The sequence below is a fragment of the Salvelinus fontinalis genome, chromosome 20, assembly GCF_029448725.1.
Source record: "Salvelinus fontinalis isolate EN_2023a chromosome 20, ASM2944872v1, whole genome shotgun sequence".
In the NCBI taxonomy this organism is placed as follows: Eukaryota; Metazoa; Chordata; class Actinopteri; order Salmoniformes; family Salmonidae; genus Salvelinus; species Salvelinus fontinalis.
The window spans coordinates 20314858-20339914 of NC_074684.1; the positions used below are offsets into that span (position 1 = coordinate 20314858).

Sequence of the window (25057 nt, forward strand, 5' to 3'; positions counted from 1 at the left end):
TACAGCACACACTAAAGCAAGAGGTTGTTGTTCCAACGCTTTTAGTCTTGATCATTGTGCCAAACTTACTTCAGAATCAAAATGTTGTTGTAGCAATAAATGAGTATCAATTAGGAGGCTATCACCATTTGAACCTTCAATCGCATGGTAGGCCTATGTCATGTAACTGTATGTTTCTTAGATCCAAAACAAACCTCTGTCTCAGTGGGTGTGATCACAGGATGATGGCATTACCATGGTAGCCAGTGTGACATTCAACCATATTGTTCAACCTGCTGACTCAGATCTGTTTTGGGGACAAGGAGGGAGACAGGGTTCCCTTCAATGCTTGTTTACTTGATAAAACACATAGGCCAACTGTCATATTAGATTACATAGAATTAGATGACAATTTACACAAATACGTAATATTTTCCTGAAAAGATTCAGTAGTCATTAAATTACAGTAAAATACAATGACCTGTCTGTACATTTACAAAGTTTCATTGACCATTCTCATGGTCACCCAATTGACAATTGAAATGTTTATATATTTATTGTATTGACTGGACACTGTACTGGAGTCGAACTAGTTAACGCAGGGGAAGACACACATCACTGTTGTGCTCGTGCAATGCAAATTGTAAGGGCGTGAACGCGCGCTGAAATAGTCCTATTTGCTTCCCGGCGAGAGAGAACCGAGTGCGGTAAGCGAGAGAGGAGAACGCGGAAACAGCAGGAGCGGTCCACAAGAGGTACAGCTACTGGTGACAGCGAAACACTTGAACGGTATAGAGCCCAGTTCCTGGGTGCATTTCTTTCGTGAAGTTATCGGATCAGAGGCTTTTTTTTTTATCGCTGTAAGGGGATTTTTCTTCAGTAGAGAGTATAAATCGGGATTCAGAATGTCGGGGACCAGGGAGGAGGAGCGGCGGAAACTAGCCGACATCATTAACCACTGGAACGCCAACCGGCTTGACCTGTTCGAGATCAGCCAACCCACCGAGGTGAGTCCGTGGACCTTCCCTGAGCACAGGCCGCACCCGTCGGGAGAGAGGCAATCATTCCCAAGTGGAAAGAAGACCCGGGGATACGCGTGCGGATTCTCTTGTCTGATAATGAATTATGAAAAACTGTCAACCAAACACATTTGTTAACAAATACCTGTATAGTACTGTTGAAATTGTCAAATGACCACAAAACTGTCTCAAACTCGAAAAACAAATTATCCACCCCTTAATCGCAAATCAAACTAGCTACTGAGTTAACCAACCTGACAACCAGATCATTGGCGCTAGCTAACGTAATGTTTGAGAGCTAGCTAGAAAGACAGCTCGAGGCTGTTTTCTTGCTCACCAGCAGCACGCTCCGGTTTATAGCTGTAGCAAGTGCATGCAATGGCGGACGAGGTGAATACAGTAATTTATGCAATAGATTGTAAACTTGCAGTCACACTTGACTATTCGCTACCAAGCTAGCTAGCATTTAAACACACACAGATGCAATCCAACGTGGACGGTTACCTGAAAAATCACGACTCCAAATCTCGCTATTTACATATAGACAAAAAAATGTATTGCATTTCTTGTGTTGGTTTTAAAAAATTTGATACGTTCACATTGTAAACAAGTGAAGCACACATTAGCTAACAGTAGTTAGCTAATATCGCTAGATTGTCGTTTGGCCACTTTGTATTTCAGCACCATGATTACGGATAGCAGCAAAGTAAAACACCGGCGTCTTTAGCTAGCTAGCTAGCTAGCTTAGATATCATTCTAACGTTATCGAGTGCTGAGTTGGGATGATGACTAGCCCAGTAATGGACTATAGGAACATAACATTACTCATTAAAGCCGTGTTCTTTGCCACTCATCATGTAGCTATGTCACTAGGTCGTAAGGTAGCTAGTTGGTGTCAATAAACATTACTATATGGTCTACTATATAAAATAAGTGTTTGCTAAGACAATGTTAAGTGTTTAACCTGTTGCTGGGTGTCTCAATATATCCAGATGGCTGGCTAGCTAGTTATCTCTCTTTTCTAATCAAACTAGCTACTAAAATGAGTCGTGTTCTTGCGTCTCCTGTCGTGTTTATATTTATTGCATCCAACACGCACGTAGTTATTGTTTTTGTCTGATGGGTTTCAGATCTAGCTAATATTTGTTGGACTGTGTGTGTACAGTTTGCTACATGTAGTAAAGTGTTTTTTGGCGCGCAGGCAGAAGCCAGCTACCCCCACCCCTCACCTCCGAGTTGTCAAAGCATTGGGGGTGATGGGGGTCCCCTTTGATCCGATTAATTAGCTTTGGACAGAAGGACCGCTTCACTGTCAGCTAGGCCTAACTGTTGCTGCTGTGTTCCTGTAGTCCTAAGTCAGTATTCCCCTGCTAGTATTTACATTGCTTAAGAGAATTTGCTTTTGTGATGGTTTGGTTAACATGTCTCACATGTAACACACACCCCCCTCCCCACTCTAGTCATTGCTCTCCACACCCACAACCCTATGTCAATTTTGTATTTCCTCCATTGCTTATGAACTTGCCAACAAAATGTCAGAGATTGTTGGATGTCATTAACATAATAACATTCTGCATCAAGGCTTCTATGTCATTTTTAGCCCATGCATGACAAACGCTCCTTAAGCCAAAAAAGTATACATTTCTTGCAAAGATGTTAATGACAGGGTTTTATAGCATGACCCCATGGCTGGTTATTGTAAAGCAGATGGGTCAGTGTATCTCTTTCCTCTATCGCCTGTGGAATTCACTTCCTTTTTGCCCCTCTCTCCTTAATAGTCTTGATAAATGCTATAAGATATTCAACTAGTTGTAACTGCTGACCAAGTCTCTATCCTTTGGAGTAGGGCCAAAATACAGTACCAGCAGTCTTAAGGGCTTACATTTTAAAACCAACCAAACAGCATTTTCCTCACCAACTTCGTATTGATCCTCATTAGCTGCATGGCTTGAGAGAGGGTGGATGGAAACTTTTGAATGGCCCAAATCAAAGCCCTATGGAGCACTGCATCCTGTCAGAAGGTTGGGTCTGTTTGTCAGAACAGTTTTGTCGGAATCCAGGTTTCCATTCCATCCATGTGGAAGCCAGTGATTTGATTGTTGGTGTCAGTGGAACAGTTCACCTTTTAGAACTTATCATATCCGCCCTCTGACTGGCAATGTGTGCAGACTGTGATCCTGGGGGAATGCTGCGTATGTTGACTATGGGTTGGATTGGCCAAAAATTAAGCGCCCGTCTCTTTTGTGTGCTACTGCTACCAACCAAAATAAAGCACAGTTTCACAGCTTGTTTTGGTTATATTTTGAATGGAAAGAGGACTGAGTTAGTGATCAGAGCAACATAATGTATATTCAAACTGATCAGCTGACCCTTTGATAGATAATGTTTAATCCCAGTTCATTTTTAACCATGCTGTTGTTGTGTTCTGCCTTAAACATTGACAAAGTGAAATACCTTGTTAATTTATCTGCTTTCGTCATCCACTAGCAAAAGACTGATGTCAGGTGGCCTTGAGAAGGGGGGTGTTATTTCTCCAGGTCATGTATGACATGAGAGGTTCTTGTCCTGCAGCCCTCTCTAGCATGTGACTTGTTGCCAGGGTTGGGTAGGTTACTTTCTAAATGTAATCCATAACTAGTTACCTGTCAAATTGTAATCGGTAATGTAACTTTTGTGTTACCGAAACTCAGTAACGTAATCTGATTACATTCAGTTACTTTTAGATTACTTTCCCCTTAACAGCCTCTTCGTCACCGATCCTGTAGTGGTTGAGGCATTAGAAGAAGACACAAATGTATGTTACCAATTGAACGGCATCTATTGCAGGATAAATCCATGTTAAAGTTTACATAGCTGGTCATATATGGATGTTACATTTTACTTAATGGGTTGGTTATGTAGGCTTCTTCTTTCTAATGATCAATTAGCCTTTTAAAATGATAAGCTAACACAACGTGCCATTAGAACACAGGAGTAATGGTTTCTGATAATGGGCCTCAGTAAGCCACTCCTCAGTAAAAAGGCACATGACAGTCCGCTTGGAGTTTGTCAGACAACAACCACCCGAGCCACTGCCTGTTCACCCCACTATCATCCAGAAGGCGAGGTCAGTACAGGTGCATCAAAGCAGGGACCGAGAGACTGAAAAACAGCTTTTATCTCAAGGCCATCAGACTGTTAAACAGCCATCACTAACATTGAGTGGCTGCTGCCAACATACTGACTCAACTCTAGCCACTTTAAACAATGCCACTTAATATAATGTTTACATATCCTACATTACTCATCTCATATGTATATACTGTACTCTATACCATCTACTGCATCTTGTCTATGCCGCACGGCCATCACTCATCCATATATTTATATGTACATATTCTTATACACACACAAGTTTAAAGCAATGAATAATGTAGTTGTTGTGAAATTGTTAGATTACTTGTTAGATATTACTGCACGGCCGGAACTAGAAGCACAAGCATTTCGCTACACTTGCATTAACATCTGCTAACCATGTGTATGTGACCAATAAAATGTGATTTGATGTAATTTTGAGTTTTGAGGACCTATCACCATAAATACAGGAGCAGAATTTCAACCAATCTCAACCTTGTCTTGCTTCATCAAGTCTTGAGATTTAAATTGATCAAAGCCATTGTGTTGTTAGATTTGTCACACCTATTTTCTTTACACTTTCATTTCAGGTTTACCATCTCCATGGAGATTTTTCCCCTGCATTGAAATACACTGAACAAAAATAAAAATGCAGCATGCAACAATTTCAAAGATTTTATTAACCTATATTTAACTAGGAAAGTCATATTACCGAGTTACAGTTCATATAAGGAAATCAATCTTAAAATAAACAAATTAGGCCCTAATCTATGAATTTCATATGACTGGGAATATAGTTAGGCATCTGTTGGTCACAGATACATAAAGAAAATAGGCGCGTAGATCAGAAAACCAGTCAGTATCTGGTGTCACCACCATTTGGCTCATGCAAAGCGACACATCTTCGCATAGTTGATCAAGCTGTTGATTGTGAACTGTTGTCCCACTTTTCTTCAATGGCTGTGGGAAGTTGGTGAGAACTGTAACACGCCTTCGTACACGTCCATCCCAAACATGCTCAATGGGTGACATGCCTGGTGAGTATGCAGGCCATGGAAGCTTCCAGGAATTGTGTACAGATCCTTGCTACATAAAGCTGTGCATTATCATGCTGAAACATGAGGTGATGGTGGACAATGAATGGAATGGCAATGGGCCTCAGGATCTAGTCACGACATCTCTGTCCATTCAAATTGCTATCAAAAAATGCAATTGTGTTCATTATCCGTAGCTAAAGCCTGCACATTCCATAACCCCACTGCCACCATGGGGCACTCTGTTCACAACGTTGACATCAGCAAACTGCTTGTCTGCACGACGCCTGGTCTCAGACGATCCTTCAGGTGAAGAAACCGGAGGTCTTGGGCTGGGGTGGTCTGCGGTTGTAAGGCTGGTTGGACGTACTGCCAAATACTCTAAAACGACGTTGGTGATTTATGGTAGAGAAATTAACATTTTCTGACAATAGCTCTGGTGGACATTCCTGCAGTCAGCATGCCAGTTGCACACTCCCTCAACTTGAGACATCTGTTGCATTCTGTTGTGTGACAACTGCACATTTTAGAGTGGTCTTTTATTGTCCCCAGCACAAGGTTGACCTGTGTAATGATCATGCTGTTTAATCAGCTTCTTGATATGCCACACCCACACCTGTCAGGTGGATGGATTATCTTGACAAAGGAGAAATGTTCACAATCAGGGATGTAACAAATTTGTGCACAAAATTTGAGAGAAATAAGCTTTTTTTTTGTGCGTATGGAACATTCCTGGGAGCTCTTATTTCAGCTCATGAAACATGGAACCAACACTTGTAGCGTTTTTTAAATATTTTTGTTCAGTAAATGTACACACACACACACTGAAGCATCCTTGTGTGGGTGCTCGCTCTGTACTGTAATTATACTTTACACAGAATAGACACGGTTACCAACAGGTCCAACAGCTGTAATTTGTGAGTTTATAATCCAGAGAGTCGTTATATGTGGGGACCTGGGAGTGGGCTGTCTGGGATTAGCACATCCTGACTGAATTTGGATCAGTCATTCCCTCTGACTGTTTGTTGCGGCTCATACTGGGGCGGCAGGTAGCCTAGTGGTTAGAGTGTTGGACTAGTAACCGAAAAGTTGCAGGATCGAATCCCCCAAATCAAAATCAAATCAAATTTATTCATATAGCCCCTTGTACATCAGCTGATATCTCAAAGTGCTGTACAGAAACCCAGCCTAAAACCCCAAACAGCAAACAATGCAGGTGTAGAAGCACAGCTGACAAGGTAAAAAAAAATCTGTCGTTCTGCCCCTGAACAAGGCACCCACTGTTCCTAGGCCGTCATTGAAAATGCCTTTTTAAATATAGGTAAAATAAATAAATAAAATACTGGCCAACACTTGGCTCCTCTTAAATGGGCCAAATTATTATCTGCTTAAAGTTTGAGACTTTGTAATAATATATGATTACTGCTTCTGGTGTTGTACAGTTCACAAGATGACTCGGCTAGTATTGGCTGAGCTATTGGAGCGCACCGCATTTGACTTGAAGGGGATGCTGAGAGTTGGGCTGGCTCACCTCATACATCCTACTGTGCGTGTGTCTCCTCCTCTCTTCTCTTAATACATCTGTTCATCCCGCTCTCCGTCTCCTCTACTGGGAGATGAAGCTGTAAATGAGTTCTATGTCACTGCTCAAGGCTTGCTGCCTGTGTGTGACTGTACTTAGCTGAGAAAGCTCTGTTAGAGTAATGGCTCAGTTCATTAGGAAGTGGCCCAAAGATCACTAACACAACTTGTCTTACTGGCTTCAAATGGAATTATGGCCCATATCTCATGGCCAGACTGGCTATTACACTTCCTGGTCTGTCTAATCTATGCCGGGGCCTGATGCTGAATTATGTTGAGTGATCCAAAGCGGAACACATTTCCATTAACAAATGTTGCACTTTGGCTAATTGGTCACATGATATGGTAAGGACGGTGAGTTTATTTTTCCTTTGCAGTTTCCACAGGTGCTTTCATGTGACTGTGTCTCTGCCTCTCCCTGATCCTGTTATTCTGATGTGGATCTCACACACACACACACACACACAATCTTAATTTATGCTGCTGCTACTCTGTTTTTCATACATCCTGTTGCCTAGTCACCTTATCCCTATACATATCTACCTCCATCACTCGTGTCCCTGCACATTATAAATATGGTATTGGAACTGATCCTGTATATATATCTTCTTACATTCTCCTGTTATTTTTTTTGTACTGCATTGTTGGGTTTAGAGCTTGTAAGAAAGGCATTTCACTGTACTTGTGCATGTGACATTTGAAACTTGAATCCAGACATTAAAACTGAATTCAAAAATATTCATAAATGCATGCATTTAGTAGAAAATCAACTAAATGTATTGAACTTATTGGAAAGTTCATGAATTTACCCAAGTTAATCATAACACATGAATAAAATGCATCAGTGATTATTATTTATTTTTTCCGTAATGTTTCTCAAACGGCACAGGAATTCCCTTCTCTGTGCGTTGTGTGGTGCCCTCGTGTGTCTAATCTACAATTTGTGTAGCCGTTAGCGATAATGCTAATGGTAACCGTCTGCTGGTAGATGGAAAGGCTTCCCCAAAAACCTGAAATGCTACCTGACAGAAGGCTGTTATGATTATTTGCATCAATCCATTGGCCATTTTTTTTGCTAACCTTGCAATCGCATGAGCGCTAGAGAAACACCACTAACCAAACATCTCTGGCTGGTGCCTGGTGCACATTGCATTAAACGATAACGCCCCAAATTCAAAATGTCTTAGATTAGAAGGGGTCTCCTGATTGTTCAACAAAAATCTTATGTTCTATTCCCTGGCCTTGGCTTGTCAGACTCCATTAATCCTCACAGAGGCCTGACAGTCACTCCAGTCTGCCCTTGCCCCCTCCTTACTGGTCCACACAACACACCCAGTCCTCTGCTTGGCTGTTCCTTCTGTCATTCAGAGCCAGACACTATGTCACTCAGTGTGACCTCACAGGATCAGACGGGCATTGTGGGCTGATGACTTGTCTGTCACCCTCCTCTCAGCTCCCATGTAACCTATTTGACAAACCAATAGAGATCACACAACCCGGTATTATATCCTACTCCTTATGCTGACTGGAGGAAATTTGTTATTTGCAGGCCCAATGTCTATTGGGCTTATTGTTACAGGATTTTCCTCATGTGGGAAAAAAATGTTGTTGAGTCTGCTTAGCCAGGGGAAATTCAAACCTCTCTCAACCACCCATTGTGCTTTAGTTACAGGAAATGTCTCCTTCCATTTGCAAAAAAAATATTTTAAATGTTTTTGTCTGTCAAATAGTTTGTGGTCATCCTTCACATTACGGAATGGTGTCTTTTTGTTTCGTACGGTCTGTCAGTGGGCGGGGTGGTGTGTGGAATGTCTATTCTCTGAGTTTGTGCTGAGAGGGCTGTGACTGAGTGTCATGCATGTTTATGAACAACAACAAGTCTCAAGAGGCTAGACTGGTATGGGAGTTGGCTTAGCTCTAGAAGGATTCTGGCCTGAACTTGTAGTCTGAATTGAAACCTGAGATAGTAAGACTCGTGCCTCGCCTACTTCCTTTATTGTGTCTGGTGATCGTTGCGTATTTGAGTGAACATCACATACAAATCCCTTATACAGGATTCCCCTTTAGTACTTCTGGAGAATAATGTAATATAGAAATATCTGTTTAATCTTCAGGGCTAGATCTAATACTCCAGTCCACATTATCCAGATGACTACTGTTGTAAGGGAACAGTTGGCATCCCTCCCATTTAGTTTGAGTGATGGCCACATTTGGGACCAACCTAAAGTTTGAAAGCACATCTAAATCCCTAGAACTGTGAAAAGTAGAGATGCATTAAACCTATATTTTCTCATATGATGAGGAACAGAATGCAGTAGGAGAGAGAGAGATTAGAGACAGCAGGACTTCCTCTTCTCATTTTCTACCTGCTGAGAGAGAGCCTCCTGGCAGATCCAGTCTAATGCACTTACTGCTGGCTTCCTGATGTCCAATTTGGAGTTTGCTCATTAAACTAGAGTTGAATGGCCCTTGTGCATACAGTACTATGTAGCCTATACATTGGCCTTGTTGTGCTTGTGTACCAGAGAACTATTTTCTCTCTGTATGACAACCAATGAGTCAATGTTCTCATGGTTGTGTGCAGTCTTTGTCCTCCTCCTCTTTCCTGATTGGCTTTTCTCTTGAAGAATGTTCTATTGCATGTCAGGTTGTTTCCCTTACATTAGGACTGCAACATGCCTGTATTTCAGAACCCTGCTTTGTGTATGACATATCTCTTTTGTATGTCTGATGGTACTGTTTGTCCTGCTCAAACTCCTTAATGCTGCTTTCGGCAGTGCTGGCGACTCATCTTTGACCCTATGAGATCAAGCCAGCCCCCCTCAAATGCCTCTACTCAAGTTAATGAATGATGGTGCGTGGCGTCATATCCCAGTAGACGGAACGGTGAAGGCCCTAATCTCCTGTCTGGACTACTGCAACTCGCTGTTGGCTGGGCTACCCGCTTGTGCGTTCAAATCCCTGCAACATATCCAGAATGCTGCAGCCCGCCTGGTGTTCAACCTTCCCAAGTTCTCCCATGTCACCCCGCTCCTCTGCACACTCCACTGGCTTCCAGTCGAAGCTCGCATCCACTACAAGATCATGGTGCTTATCTATGGAGCAGCAAGAGGAACTGCCCCTCCCTACCTTCAGGCTATGGTCAAACCCTACACCTCAACCTTGACCCTCCCGCCCCTATGGGAGTGCAGCTCCCGCTCAGCCCAGTCCAAGCTCTTCTTTGTCCTAGCATTCCAATGGTGAAACCAGCTTCTCCCTGAAAACAGCAGAGTTCCCGCCCCCCCCCCTAGCTCCGATTTTGCTGATCGCTACTTTGAGGAAAAACGTACTTAATATGACTGTGGTTGTCCCACCCAGCCATCTTGAGTTGAATGCACTACTGTAAGTCACTCTAGACTCTACTAAATGACTAAAATGTAATAAAATAAATGTAGCGATTGGTATAAATCATGTTTGGCCGGCCCAGGGTAGTGAGCATCTTTACTGTTGTATGTAGGAAATACCTGAGAATGGCCCCCGGCCCTACAAGCCTAGGCCTAATCTCTTTACACAGGAAAGGCCCCGTTCTGTCACACTGTTGGTTGGGGTGTGCTGGGTCGGCCCTCTGTTTGGTTTGGGCAGGAAAGATAAGCGTAACTATCCGGTGGGAGGGGGGTTATGGTGGGTCAGAGAGGGGAATGGGAGGGGCGTGTGTGGGTGGACAGGGAGCTAGGTTGGAGATAATGCTGGAATGAGAGCCCCTCTCTCCCCTGTAGTCCCCGGGGGACCAAACCAGCCTCCCTGCCTTCCCTGCTCAGATGACTGGGGATTGGTCAGCTCCTCTGTGGCTGATAAATGCCTGTTAGATCACAGGCCGGGGTTGAGGGGGAGTCGCGGATGAATGATCGGGTAGGAGCGAGCACTGTAGGATCCTTTAGACAAGTCAGGGTTGTCTTGTAAAAGTTAGGTGAGCCCCTTAAAGTACAGTGTGTATGTGTGTAATATATGATTGACAAGGATAGTATTGATGCAATAACTCAAAGGCTTATGTCCTTTGCAGTAGAATTGGCCGGTTGGTGTTTGTATTCTTTGCAAGGGTGTGTGTGTGGGAATACTGTGCCTGAGGCAGCCTCGCCTGAAACGCCAAAAGTTAAACTGGGAACATCTGCTGCTTCTCATATGGGTCTCCTTTTTATCTGTGTTTTAATTCCAGGACTGGACCTGACCCCACCTTGATGTGTGGTGGGGCTGAGGGAGGCCTTTTAGGGTCGTCTCCCGCAGCTCTTTCACTTTGGCCCACCTCCCCAACCCACACCCATGTAGACCTGGGGCAGTAGAACACAACCGGCCGGCCGGGCCTGGTCCACGCAAATAATATTGTTGCCAAGCAGACAATGGCTGTCTGAAAGACGACCGCTGTGACTGAGGCTTCCCTAAACACAGCTCCACCCTCACATGTTTGTTAATCATAACTAAAAATCCCTTCAAACGAGTTGGTTTCTCCTTTGCACTCATGTTTTTCTTTTTCCCTTGGTTGACTTGCTGGGTTCATTCTAAACAGTGGAACTGGAACGTCCTAGCTAGCAGTAGTCTGGTGCTGGGCTGTACATGGAGGCCAGCGGAGGAGAGGCCTGGTGGCGTTGAGTGACCGAGTGCTCTGACTCAGGTTGGGCCCAGATGTGCGGTCTAGCTGGTGTGGGTTGGGGGTGGGTTTGAGGACCCTGTGTGGGAACAGTTTTGTGTAAGGATGTGGTCAGCTCCCGGAAGTCTCCCCTCAGGCCCATGTGTTTAGTGGTGGGCTCCTGTGTGGTGTCTGCCCCCCCCACATAGTAATCTGACAGAAGATGTGTTCCATATGAGGCCAGCAGTCTGGCTCGCGCTTGGAGAGGCAGTTGACTGGATTGATAGCATTTGGCACAGTGTGTGATGTGCTTTCATAGCTATGTTGAATGTGATTTGAAACCTGGGAATGGGCCTGCAAATGATTTAGGTGGGAGGAAAGAAGGCAATTATTTGTTTTGTCAAATCCCAATATGTCTTTGTTGGAATAATGGGCGCAGTTTCACGGAACAGTTATTCTTAATGTTAGGCTCATTTCAGTCTTCTGGAGTTATCTGGCATCAGTTCCTGAAGACAAAATACATAAGTACTTAGCAACATCATATAGCGGTAAGATTTAGAACAGCTGCCATACCTGTGGTGTGAAGTCTTCCTTCCAGGGTAAAAACAACACAGGCCTGGCCTGTCATGGCTTGTCTCATCTGCAAACACCATTGTAACCTGAAGTGGTTGTGGTGGGGCTGTGTCCTGGGCAGGGTTCTATGGTTACACTACACCTGGTTATTGTTGCTAGCACAGGTGTCCTAAGGTGGCCAGACTTACTAAGGACTGACCGGCCTTTGACTCGATGGTGCGAGGTTGTGGTCAATTTTGTAGAGCTTTGCCGTCTCCGATAATGGTTAACGTTCGTCAGCACTTTTATTTCTTTCTCTTTGTACCAAAGTCACCTCTCCAAGGCTGCTGGAAGTTGACGGTGCCCTGTTGCATAATTCAGTGTATGCTTGTGTGTCACATCTCTTCTCCACACAAAGTAGGACCATACAGATCACACTAAGGTCACACACAGGCTGTGTGGACAGCGCTCTGACATGCAACCTGCGTGTGTGAGAAAATCTATACATTGTAATCACACATTACCGTGTTGCACCACAACCCAATTTTTCACAGCGAGGGCTTACGTAAAGCCATTAACCAGCTTTAAACATTGATTGATTCCTCAAACTGAACATAGTTCTTTGTTTTGTCCGGAGACAGAGTGACAGTAGTGCAGAAATGCAGTTATTGTTAAAACAACAGTGCTGTGTGGAGTGAGCCCTATCCCATGTGATGTTCAAGCACAGCACACGGCAGTCCCTCTTACGGACTCAACCAGAAAAATACTGACCGGTTCTTTTAAAACTAGACTCTGTCTTATTATCGTTCCTGTGATACTGGCAGGCAGTGGGGGGGAAAAGCAACAGTAAATGGAAGCTTCCATCTATAAGGAAGCATGGGGCTGCACATACAGAACTGCAGTTAAAAAAAATAAAAATACATTTTGTGTTCTCTGGCTGCTGACAGTTTGGTCAAAAGGGAGTTTGTGTACGCTAGCCTGTCAGTGCGTGAGCTGTCGAGTAAGACTGAATAACGTCCCAATGAAGAACAATCGGAGGCCTGTGCTGGGACTGGGATTGCAATTCTCACTGGGCTCCATTAGGAGAGACAGGAACTTTTTTTCTTTGGCAGGAACAACGCTATTTATCAAGGGAGAAAAAAAAGAACCAACTTCAGCTCATCCTTTGTGTTTGTTTTCCCTGTGCTGTAATGGTTCATGACCAGGACCTGGTCTGAGCTCCCAGTGATGGGATAACCCACATACCCACTCAGCCAACCATGTGACCTGCCAGGCTCAGCTCAGAACCATATCCCCATTCATCCAGCTATTTTATCCATAAAACCTAATCAATGGATATTATTGGCAAGTACACAGTGTATAGGGGTCTCTTTCACCACTCATACTTTCCAGCTCTGCTTGAACAGGGAAGCCTTCAGAGAGGCTGTTGCTGTGTAGCAGAGGGAATGCTGTTCTCCTGTCTGCTCAGCCAGGACCATGTCGAACAATGGCTGTATGTCAAGTGTCAGCCAGGCAAATGGCCTGAGTTGAAGGGTAATTTAAGACGCTGTACCTCCCCTAAACGGTCTGTGTTACTGAAGCGGCAGGCAGACAGGCCCATCTCCCATCTCCCCCTGGAATTGACTGCTGTCTCTGTACACAGCGGCGCTTCTCATCATGCCGGGGCCTTATGTAAAGACCTCAGAACCAGGAAGGAAGTTACCCCTCCTCCTTGTGAGCACAGTAAATACTGCGCCATCCCCTGGTAACAATCGCCCACTGTTGGGCTATCGCGTAACCTTGATCTGTCTGTTTATCAAGGCCCAGCCTGGTCGGCAGGCACAGTTAAGTGTTTGCCACAGTTAATTTGCAGTGTTGCATGGCATCAGCTAATTTAGAACACGCTCCTGGTCCTCACTCACTCCATCCCACAATGCTCAACACAGAACAGACTGGGCACAACTCACACCTGGGACACAGGAGATGCACTCATATGGAGCACGTCGGAGAGATTTGCTATAGAGCTGTGTTCTTCAGTCCCGGGGTGCTTCGGGATGTGCGCTGTGCAGCAGACCTTTGTTCCATTCCAGCACTAACACAGGATACTGCTGCTGTATGTACTGAGGGAGGGCCAACCAATAAGAGACTCTCCATAGAGGGAGGTAGAGTTGCAGGTTATGACACACCACATGCTTATCAGATGAGAAGATGGAAATACAGACTGGTGTAGGAGGAGGTTTGTTCTAGTGTAATGGAAGCTGTTAAAGCTCTGATTAACAGTGTATTGATAGACCTTGAGGGGTTGTCTGGGTGTGACATTAGTTTCTACTGAGGAGAATGTGAAGAAGCCCACAAACATTAACTGGGAGTAGCGTGAGGTCACCCCCCCCCCCCACTTCCTCTGAAGTCTCGCTTAAGTCAAAAAATATTTACTTAGAAAGTAGAGGACCCCCCCCTCCTCGGTTGAGCTGTTCCCTTAAGGCGGTCACGCCTCACAGCATGTTGAAGGAAGGTCAGATCAATAACCCAGAGTCCTGGGGAGATGACTACATGCAGCTGGAATTCATTTTGACCAACGACCTGCAACAAGCTCTGTTATCAGATGGGCTGTCATCTAGTCATAGGAAGTTCTGATCTTTTCGACTCGTTCAGTAAAAATAACATCTTTCGACTAATTTCGTTCATTTCGGTCAGTAATGCTCGCGGGATCCCCTACTGGTGAACGATGAACTGACAACTCGAAAGAGTCATAATTCTACGAGCCTCTCATTCAGGTTGTTCACCATAAGGGGCTTATTGGAGCTGTCATTTGTGACAGACTTGTAAAAGTTAAATAATGTTGATTGCTATACATAGAATGAGATTTTCTTGATACATTTGAAACTAGGTCTAGTTGTGGCAGCAAACGGACTAGATTTTTATTTAACCTTTTATTTAACTAGGCACAATAAGCACAATATCGTTCGAACTGCAGCACCCCAAACTATCCGTTCTCGAGTTAAAGTTTGTTGAACAGAATTTAATTGCATTCATTCTTGCACCATGTGATCAATTACCAGTTCTAAACATGTGTTTTTCTTCACTAAGCTGTTATTTCTGCCAGCAGCATGATCTATTTTAGTTGTTGGTCGAAGGGCATCTCCAGAGCCGCTGACCTGGAGGAGTGCGTATTAATCCTGCTGTAGTCATTGCAGCCAGCAGGTCAAATGAACGCCAAAATGTCACTCAGAAAAACAAATCATTACTAGTTCTTGAACTGCACATCACTACTGTCATCAGCAAAAAAAGAACCTTTAAATACCGCCAGCTCCTAGTCGCCTATCCTACTGAACCTTCCCCTCTGACTGTCAACTGACGGGGTGACTGACGTTGGTGACACCTGCCAAGTTTGTTTCATGGGGCCAGCAAACATACAGACCCAGGTCTCCTTTGATTCGTGTCCCAGAACAGGGCTTCGTTCCTGGGGGAAGATCTCCTGTAGAGACTCCCCTGTGGTGGAGGTCTGAGACTGTCTTCCCTGCCAGAGCTCCATATCCTCAGGCTGAGTCTGCTATACAGAGCTGTTGTTGACCTTGACCTTCTCCCTCTTCAGAAGATGCAGTCTTTAATGCCGGTCCTCTCACGACCTTGAGAGAACGTGTGGTTTGTAGCTGTAAAATTGAGACGGTAGAACTGTCAACAACACTGACTTTGAGGTGTAAGCATTAAAAGTAATGTCAAGTTTAGTCTTTCCTCTATTCAGTTAAAATAAAACGAAAGCCTGTTTTTTAATTAAAAAAAATACATTTTTATTAATTTTAGACTTCTCACACTTGTATCCAGGTTTTCTAATGGGAATACGGTACTAGTGCGAATTCCTCCCTGTAGTAAAAATGTTGGTGTTTTTGCTGTTGGAACATGTCTATAATGTGTCTAGCTCCATGGGTCTCTAGCTGTGCATCTAGCTGTTTAGCTAAGTGGAGAGAGTTAGTGCAGATGTGCATGTATCAGCTGACCCCACTCAGTGCACTTTGAGACTGTTTTCTTAGAAATGTGGCATGTAGCTAATTTAACATGCTTACCATGGTTTTTATTAGCCAAGCTGGACTGTCTGGATGTTTACTCAATGTTGCACCACACACAGCTCTAGAGATCGAATCAGGGAGAAGTGATAAAGGCTGTTTTCACGGACTCTCTTCTCTCACTCTTTCTGGTATGACCCTCCAGCTGTAGAGGAGGATGTGGCTGGATTCTGGCCTCTCTCGCCCCGCCTTGTGTTTTCTCTCTTTAAGGCTCTTCAGGGGTGTGGTCCAGCGCAGGCTGCAGCTGTGCGTCTGTCTTTTATTACTGGAGAGGGTTGAGCCTCTTTGTTGAACTAAGCACTGCGAGGGACCTAATGGCATTTCAGCCCATCTTTGAGTGATGGAATAGAGAGAGTGAAGGTTAAGGAGGGATAGATTGTAATGCGGCGTCTTAACATTAACCGGGTGATGGACTGACTGGCTGGGTGGCTTTCAGCTCTCCACTCTTGGCTTTTCACAACCACCACCACCACAGTATCTGCTATGGTTACGACGGGTCCTAGTGTGTGTCTGACCACCACTAGCCTCCCAGAGGAGATGTTATTTAGTAAGACTCCTCCTGTCTGTCTGCGTATGAAGCTGGAAATCCACCAGTCACTTCCAAATCAAGGCCCTGTATGTGGGAAGGCCTTTAGAGAGAACCTGACAAGCCAATCAGTCCTCCATTACAATACATTATCTTTGCCTAGGAGAGGGGCTGCTTTCAGGAGACCTGGTTGTCCATAGAGCTGGTAGTGGAGGGTGATGTAAGGCCTGTCTGGGGGAAAGTGTCTGTTCTCAGACTGATAAAATCTACCCTGAGGTCTTGACCCCTGTGTTGATAGTATCTCCATCGAGGGTTGCAGTCGTAGTCTCATTCCCCCCAGACCTGCACTGATAGCAGTGTCTGTCTCCCCAAGCTGCCTGGAAGTTTTGTTAGATACGTTAGTGTTTATTAGATTGGACGTTTCAAATTGGTTTTAACTGGCTTTTAGAAATCTAATCTAGCTCTCCTGATTGTGATTCTGCCAAATGGAGCCCATGTTTTGGAGCGCTGGTGCTTTTCACTGTTCTGCTTCGGTTCTCTCAGAACTGCGCAAGCTCTGATATGTGGCTGAACCCATTGAGTGATATTTACGCAACGTTTTGTCAGACGTCGTTGTGCCAGGCTATTCTCAAACACGCGGTGACATGTTGTGGTAACTTGCGTCTTGTCAGCACCCTCTTCTTTCTGACTGACCCTGCAGTTCTTGAGTTGTTCTGAGAAGTGACTGTCTGCAAAGATGTCACCAGAATGCTCTTCCAAGGCATAAAGTATCTTTAAAATACATTTGACATAGAGGGAACCTCACAATACAATGTTGTCACGATACTTTGGTACCGATATGTATTGTGATTCGATACTGTGATTTTATTACGATTCAATGTTCCAATCCATATTGCTCTCCATATGTCTGCTGCAGAGGGACATTAACCTTGAGAGAACACGTTTTTTGATCAGTCATGCAATTGAAAGTGCTGAAAAACAAAATTGTCTCCCTATTAAAAAAAGATGTAGAACAAGTTAAAAAGACAATACTGGAGTTTTGGTACAGCCAACTCGCGCAAAAATACTATTACGATATTTTCAAAACGATACCATAAAAAGTGAAAATAATTTCCCTATATGTATCTATTGATTTTCCACCCCCCACCCCCCATCACTACTTTGCTGTGTCTGTCAGACGCTATCTAATAGTTCCCATATAAACTACACTGTATGTCTGGGGGAGGTGGCTGCCTGCTCACTAGGTAGTTAAAAGCCCTGCACAACACTAATTACTGTTCTCAGATCAGTTTGACGTGGGAGGACGGCTTGTCAAACACCAGAGTTGCAGGGTTGACTTACCCTCCAGGATTTATAGTGCCCATTTGTGTGAACTTGTGCTTTTCACGCACTTGGTGGAAATGCACTAGAACAAAAGACCACAGAAATTGGCCCATTTGCTGAACTTTAGGAATGAGACCTGGCATTTTGGAGCCATTGCTTGAATTTTGTCGAATATGCCCAACTTCAGTATTTTAGTGTATTCTTTTTTTGTAAAGTCAAGATTTTCTTCGAACCAAGCCTTGTGAGACCGAGGAAAGTGCAGTAAATCCTGAGACGGTGTTCATGTGAAATCCCCCGTAAACCTATTTCTCAATCCCCTTTGTAATGTGCTGCAGAGAGAGAGAGAGAGATCAGTGCACCTCACACACTGGGCTGACTTCATAAGGTGCTGCACCAAGAGAGAGCGCATCCTCCAACCAGGGATAACACAGATGGATGAGAGCGGGACCGGAGTAGCGGGGAGGAGAACGGAAAGTAGAGTTGGATATAGGGAGAGAATTAGCAAGAGTAGGAGGTGGGACTGAGGTGACGTCATCCCAACTATCAGGCTTGTCGACTGTCCTGAACTTCTGATCAACCATGGCCTCCTGAACACAACAGTAACATCTCCTCCCCCCTATGACTGACCTGTAGCCAGGGGGAGGGCTTTACTCAGCCATCCACCTCCCCTCTCTCTAACCATAGGCCTTAATCATCCACCCCACTGGCCCTGTTTGCTGGATTAAGACCATGGCTGTAAGGGAGGATATGAGTGATGTCAGAGACCGGCAGGCTTCATTTATCTTGGTCTTCATGTGATTAGACATTTCAAGTTTTATTAGTCATATGTACGGGATACACATATGGTATACACCGTCCCAATGAAATGATTACTTGCACGTTCAGCCTCAAACGCAACAACAATAAGAAATAATACAAGTTAAGAATACCACCTTAAATTAAATGGCTCAGTAGAATAAACATTTGGTGGGCAGGTGTTTAAATTGTACTGTATTTAGCTATTATAATAGGAGTCTGATAGCATCAGTTCTGATGTGTGTGTGTGTGTGCTAAGGTGCGGAGAATCCGAGCAGGTGGTCAGTCCAGTTCAAGTGTTCAGCAGTCTGATGGCTCTTCGATAGAAACTGTCTCTGAGCCTGTTGGTATCAGACGTCATGCTCCGATATCGTCTGCCCAACGGTAAGGGAGAGAACAGCTCGTGGCTGGGGTGTGTCGGGTCCTTGATGCTGAAGGCCTTCCTCCGGCACTGTTTTGATTAGATGTCCTGGATGGCTGGGTGCACAGTCCCATTGATGTACTGGGCTGTCTTCACCACCCGCTGGACGGAGCAATTCCCGTGATTCAACCGGTCAGGATGCTCTTGATGATGCAGCAGTAGGAACATAAAACCTCTTCTCTCTACTGCAGTCCTGTTGATGTGGATCAGGACATGTTCCCTCCTCTGCTTCCTGAAGTCAACAATCAACTCTTTTGTTTTGCTGACGTTGAGGGAGAGGTTGTCCAGGCACCACAATGCCAGTTCACTTCCCTCCTCCCTATAGGCTGACTCGTCTTTGGTTATCAGGCCTACAACTGTGGAGTCGTCAGCAAACTTGATGGAGTTGGTGTCGTGCCAAGCCATGCAGTCGTGGGTGAACAGGGAGTACAGCTGAGAACACACCCCTCGGGGACCCCTGTGTTAAGAGTCAGTGTGTAGAATGGGCCTGATATGCCTGATCTGTTATCTTGAATGATTGGAGAATTAAGTTAACTTCAATGAAGTTGATCGTAGATCAGTGGTATTCCGTTTTTTTCTTTGGGGACCTCTTTTTGTTCTGCCAGAATTTCTGCTGACCCCACCCCAAATCTAATGTCACAACCTTCAAGTCAGTATATTTCTATTTTTACATGAACAAATCAACTTAAATTCATTACATTTTCATCTCTTATCAAAAGCAAAAGAAACCAATAAATAGATTTACTCAATAAAATTATATTTTTCAAATCTTTCGCAAAAACGTTTGTATAATGTCCCATACAATGATCTGTACTTGTATTATTATTTGAAATGCCGACCCCACTGCAATTCCCCCGCAACCCCATTAGGGCTTGTGACCCCGACTTTGACTACCACTGCCCTAGATGCTGATTCTAGGGCAGCGTACAGTTTTCCCCCTTATGGTTAAAGGTGGTAAAGTCATAACAATGATCATCTTTAATGCTTTGATTATACTTACTGGGAGGCATATTAGGGCCTAAAATTAGACGGCAACAAAACCAGATCAACAATAGTTAGTCACTTGACTCATTACTTTTCAAATCCCTTTGTCACAAACCCTAAGATGGCGCCATGTTTGAATGTCCACAGGTAGTTGGTTGAATGGTTAGTTCATCTTGGCAGCTCTTATCAGCGGGGTGTAAACAAGCAGATAAAGCCTTTGTAGAGTGGGATTAGTTCAACCACTGATTTACATTGTTGTGGTAGGAGCGTAACTGGGTCAAAGTCCATCACAGCCACACAGCTTTGTGAAGTGTTGCAGAGTGAGAGTGCCTTGCCATGCCAGTCAACAGTGCCTTTTATGGTGCTGACTGTGGGGTGGGGGGGACTGAATGGGTGGACCGTGTACTGATTGCCTTTAGCCTAACCTTGGGCCCTGAATGAGTGAGTGCTCTTATCACTAGGCCCTGCCTGGGGAGATGTTAACTGGATGCCCTCTGGGCTGCCTTGTCCTGATGTAGGGCATGTTATGGAGATGCTGATGGGCCTCATTCAGTCTACACACAAATGTTGTGGAAGGTTGCAGTTAGAAATATCACTAATGGAACTGATATACTGAATTCCTTATTCTACAGAAAATACTTATCTGATCGTTGCCCAACATACCACCCTGCTGAACACGGGGTGTAATCATTAGTCAGATTATGTTGTAAATTGTTTTGTCTGTTGCAAAATGTTTTAATTTAAATAACCACAAATTCCGTTTTTAAGAACACAATGGCTTTTACGTCACGTTGAAGTGCGGTTGGAGTTAACGTTTTTTGTTGCAAAATGTTTTGCAACTTTTGCAACGGAATCCGACCTAATGAATACACCCCATGTCTGGCCCCAGTTTGACTTCAGCAGACAGGTGCTGATGGAGAAGGCCCATTGTGTTGATTGGGGTCAGGCTGGGAACCTGTCTGACTTCCTGCTCTGCTACCCTGTTGGAACGCTGTTATGTGAATCGCAGCAGCAGCCTCAAATGAACTATAAGACTCTCTCAGTCTGTGCTGATTGTTCACTCATATAATACAGTAAGTTACTCCCTTGATGTTTCCTCTTGTCAAAATCTGGTCGGCCTATTTGTGTTTTGATTGAGAACACTCACATACACAGACAACACTGTAGCTTGAACGTCTAGTCACGGTTGTTGGTACTGCATAACGTGAGTTCTGGCTGTGGCCCAGCAATATCCCTCTCTCCCTCCCTTCTATACTGTGTGTACAGTATGTCCTCAGCTGTTTACCTGTGTGGGACCATGTGTGTGTGGAGTTTGCTGCGGCACTATTTAGTCTAAGTGTGTGGATATAGGCTGCCGTGAACAGATGGAGAGGAAGTTCTGTACACACACTCCATGTATCAGGTCGTGTCTACACTTGACACTTACATGCGACGTCTGCTATCAGAATACGAAGATCATATTGAAAAGGCTGGTCTAGACGCACAAAAGGCGCTTTGTGGTCTGATTGTGTTCAGATCTGTCTGACCACTTCAGGAGGTGGTCAGGGATGCGTTGTGCGCGGACTTCTCCTCAGTCGGGACACAATCAGGCTACCCGAAAGCGCATACAGTGAGCGACGTAATCAGCACTCCTCCCACAAGTCTCCAGAAATGGGACCAAGCGGCGCCTTTTCATTATAATGCTGGAGGAACCAGGCTGTATCAGGCTCTGATTGGGAGTCCTATAGGGCGGCGCACAATTGGCCCAGCGTCGTTAGGGTTTGGCCGGAGTAGGCCGTCATTGTAAATAACTGAATGATTGGCTATGAAAAGCCAACTGACATTTACTCCTGAGGTGCTGACCTGTTGCACCCTCTATAACCACTGTGATTATTATTATTTGACCCTGCTGGTCATCTACGAACGTTTAAACATCTTGGCCATGTTCTGTTATAATCTCCACCCAGTACAGTCAGAAGAGGACTGGCCACCCCTCAGAGCCTGGTTCCTCTCTAGGTTTCTTCCTAGCTTCCTGCCTTTCTAGGGAGTTTTTCCTAGCCACCGTGCTTCTACACCTGCATTGCTTGCTGTTTGGGGTTTTAGGTTGGGTTTCTGTATAAGCACTTTGTTACATCAGCTGATGTGAAAAGGGCTTTTATATATACATTTGATTGATTGATGGGCCTTACTGACTTGCCTAGTTACATAAAACTAGTGACAGGAACATACACATGGACATAGTTTATGCTTTATGGCTGGCTTGCGTAGTGGAGAAATGGAATGAGTATTGATCTAAATGTCATAATGCTGTGCAGAGGGCCGAGGGGGACATTATCCTAGATATACTTTGCACCGTAAAGATGGCCTTGCTTTGTTCAGTACTTCATTACACAGTTAGTTCTGCTGAAATCCATCGTCTTTACACAGCTGGATCCATTCATCCACCCATGGTGCTGCATCTGACCCAGACTGCCTGTCAGCCAGAGCTCTATTAAAACATGTTGGCCCCTCTGCCCTCCCCTAATCCTCTCATCTCCTGTCATCATGGGGCTCTACCTGCCTGTAGGGGGTGTGAAAATATTTCTGGGCTGGCATGGGCGAGGAGGGAGTGAGGATGGTGTGAGAATGCTGAGGGTGAGGGAAGGGGGGGAGTAGCTCCTCATTAAAAGCATTAGTGCTGGGAGAATGTTAGATCTGACGGAGCACATTAGCGTCAGGCTGCACCCCTGCAGCCCACACGGGGAGAAGGCATTACTGTCAGCCTGTCTTCCTGCCTGCGTGTCTGTCTGCCTAGGAACAGGCTGGCCGGCACTATGGCTGCCCGCATGCAGGATTATTAGTTATCACTTATCTGGCTACCCCCGCCTCAAACAGGCTCACAGGCTTCACAATGGCTTTGCCAGGCGGTTCTAACACCACCACTCCCAAGGCTTTAAATAGAACTGACTCGCCTTGTAAATGTGGTGGTGTTTCTTTCTGTGAAGTTCCAAATTGGAACTTATTGCCTTGAAGTGTGTTCCGTTTCAAAGTGGAAGATAGATAGTGCTGTCTGTGACTGGAGAGGATTCTGGATGGGGTGAAGTGGAAACAAGGGCAAGGCTGTTATTAGATAGCGTTGGACTTAAGACCAGCCTACTGAGCCTAGATAGAGATGCCATTGATGTTTTTGACTTAAAACATCTAAAAGTGAACTTTCTTTTGAGTAGTTGAAGTTCTCAGAGAGCCAAATCCTAACTTGAGATCTGTGAACAAAATCACCAGACAAATATTCCATAGAAATCAATTCATGGTTTCGGTGTCTGGCTTATGCTTGCATATTTGAAGTGATGATTCTCCCAAGACTGTGCTTCTAGCTAGCTGACTCTCTCTAGGGGTTGCCCAATCCCCCCCTTCCCCAAAACACAGGTAAATATTGGACTATAAATTGTGCTTTCCTGTATTATACTTACGCTAAAATATTTATATTTTACTGGGCCATTTACTTTTAGTATCTTATTATTTCTTATTGCTGTTGCATTGTTGAGGAAGAACCTTCAAGTAAGCGTTTCATTGGACGGTACATACGACTAATAAAACTTAACTTGACCTTGTGTGAGTTCCCACGGGACACCCGAAGGCCCTGGGTCAGAGGTGACCCCAGCAGAGACCAAGCTTTTGAATGTGCTGTCACTTTCACTCCAACACTGCAGACAGCCTGTGTAGTCCCCACCTGTCCCTGTCTGTTACACTGATTGATAAGAGGTGTGTGTGTGTGTTGTAAATCACCGGGTTCTGTCAGTGTGTTTGTCACAGAGATCCCCCTTCCTCTCTCTACCGGACACTCTCTCCCTGCTGCCCTCTGGGAAAGGGGAAAGGCTAACTGAGACAGAATCCTTTGGGCCATCAAAGGGCCAACAAACCCAGCAGTACGTAGAAGTTACCCCCTAATCTAGGATCAGGTTACCATAACCATTTTGGGTTATGAAAATCTGACCCTGTATCTGTGGTTAGGAGCTACCAGATCCTGTGAAGATAGATGGAAGCTTTTTATTGTGGTCTGCATTGTAGGTTATCTGGTGGGTCTTCTCTCAACACAGTATCCACCCAGCAACAGTAAAGTGAAGTGATGATTTGTGCATATGTGGTCATATTTTTTTGCCTCTAAGCCTCAGAAATGTTGGCCTGTCAAACTGGGGAGATGAAAGCACTGCTGGTGTAAAAGGGAATTTGGGATGCTTTAAAGAACCTCTGTTTTGACATCTCATCTGTCGGGAGATTTGGAGAAGGGAATGAGAACTCTCTGATGCCGTAGACTCTTTCAGGGGGAGTCTCCCTGCCTCCCCATCTCTCTGCTTGTGCTGCTACACATCACAAAAGCCCTCTTCAAAGGAGCATGGGCATAGTGCCTGTTGTTATTAGCAAAAGGTGCAAGCTGTGTCTGGTCTCTTAGAACACTTGTACAGGCCATCACAAAGGGGAGAAACTGGGCTTGAGCAACTTGCGCGCGCACGCTCATCCTCCCAGCGCTCCTGCAGAAAGACCATGAGAGGAAGAGGCCAAGCCCACTAGCTAAAAGGCCCAGTTCCAGCAGCCAATGTTTTAGTTGAACTGTGCTACTCCATCATGAAGAGATTCCAGTGAGTTCAGACGGCTGCTACCATTAATCGGAGGATGATGGTGTGTGTGCAGTACCAGCTCTAGTAGATGTAAGCCAGGGCTTTCTCCTCCACCTCTCCCTCTCTCTCCCCCCGCTCTCTCTCTCTCTCCCCCCGCTCTCTCTCTCTCTCCCCCCGCTCTCTCTCTCTCTCCCCCCGCTCTCTCTCTCTCTCCCCCCGCTCTCTCTCTCTCTCCCCCCGCTCTCTCTCTCTCTCTCCCCCCGCTCTCTCTCTCTCTCCCCCCGCTCTCTCTCTCTCTCCCCCCGCTCTCTCTCTCTCTCCCCCCGCTCTCTCTCTCTCTCCCCCCGCTCTCTCTCTCTCTCCCCCCGCTCTCTCTCTCTCTCCCCCGCGCTCTCTCTCTCTCTCCCCCCGCTCTCTCTCTCTCTCTCCCCCCGCTCTCTCTCTCTCTTCTCTCCCCCCGCTCTCTCTCTCTCTCTCTCCCCCCGCTCTCTCTCTCTCTCTCTCCCCCCGCTCTC

At 45.1% G+C, this 25057-nt stretch overlaps 1 protein-coding gene across 22 annotated transcripts in view; it reads left to right on the forward strand.

Moving 5' to 3' along the window:
• Positions 1–640: 640 nt before the first annotated feature.
• Positions 641–25057, forward strand: part of LOC129817489 (afadin-like) — a 130154-nt gene continuing 105737 nt past the window's right edge. For 12 of the 22 annotated variants that reach the window (XM_055872765.1, XM_055872775.1, XM_055872778.1 and 9 more), the window contains exon 1: positions 644–986. In XM_055872765.1, coding sequence (XP_055728740.1) covers positions 885–986 — 102 coding nt within the window. In that variant the 5' untranslated portion in view covers positions 644–884. Of the gene's footprint in view, positions 987–25057 lie in introns of all 22 variants that reach the window. The other 10 variants (XM_055872776.1, XM_055872779.1, XM_055872785.1 and 7 more) reach the window with 4 other exon arrangements.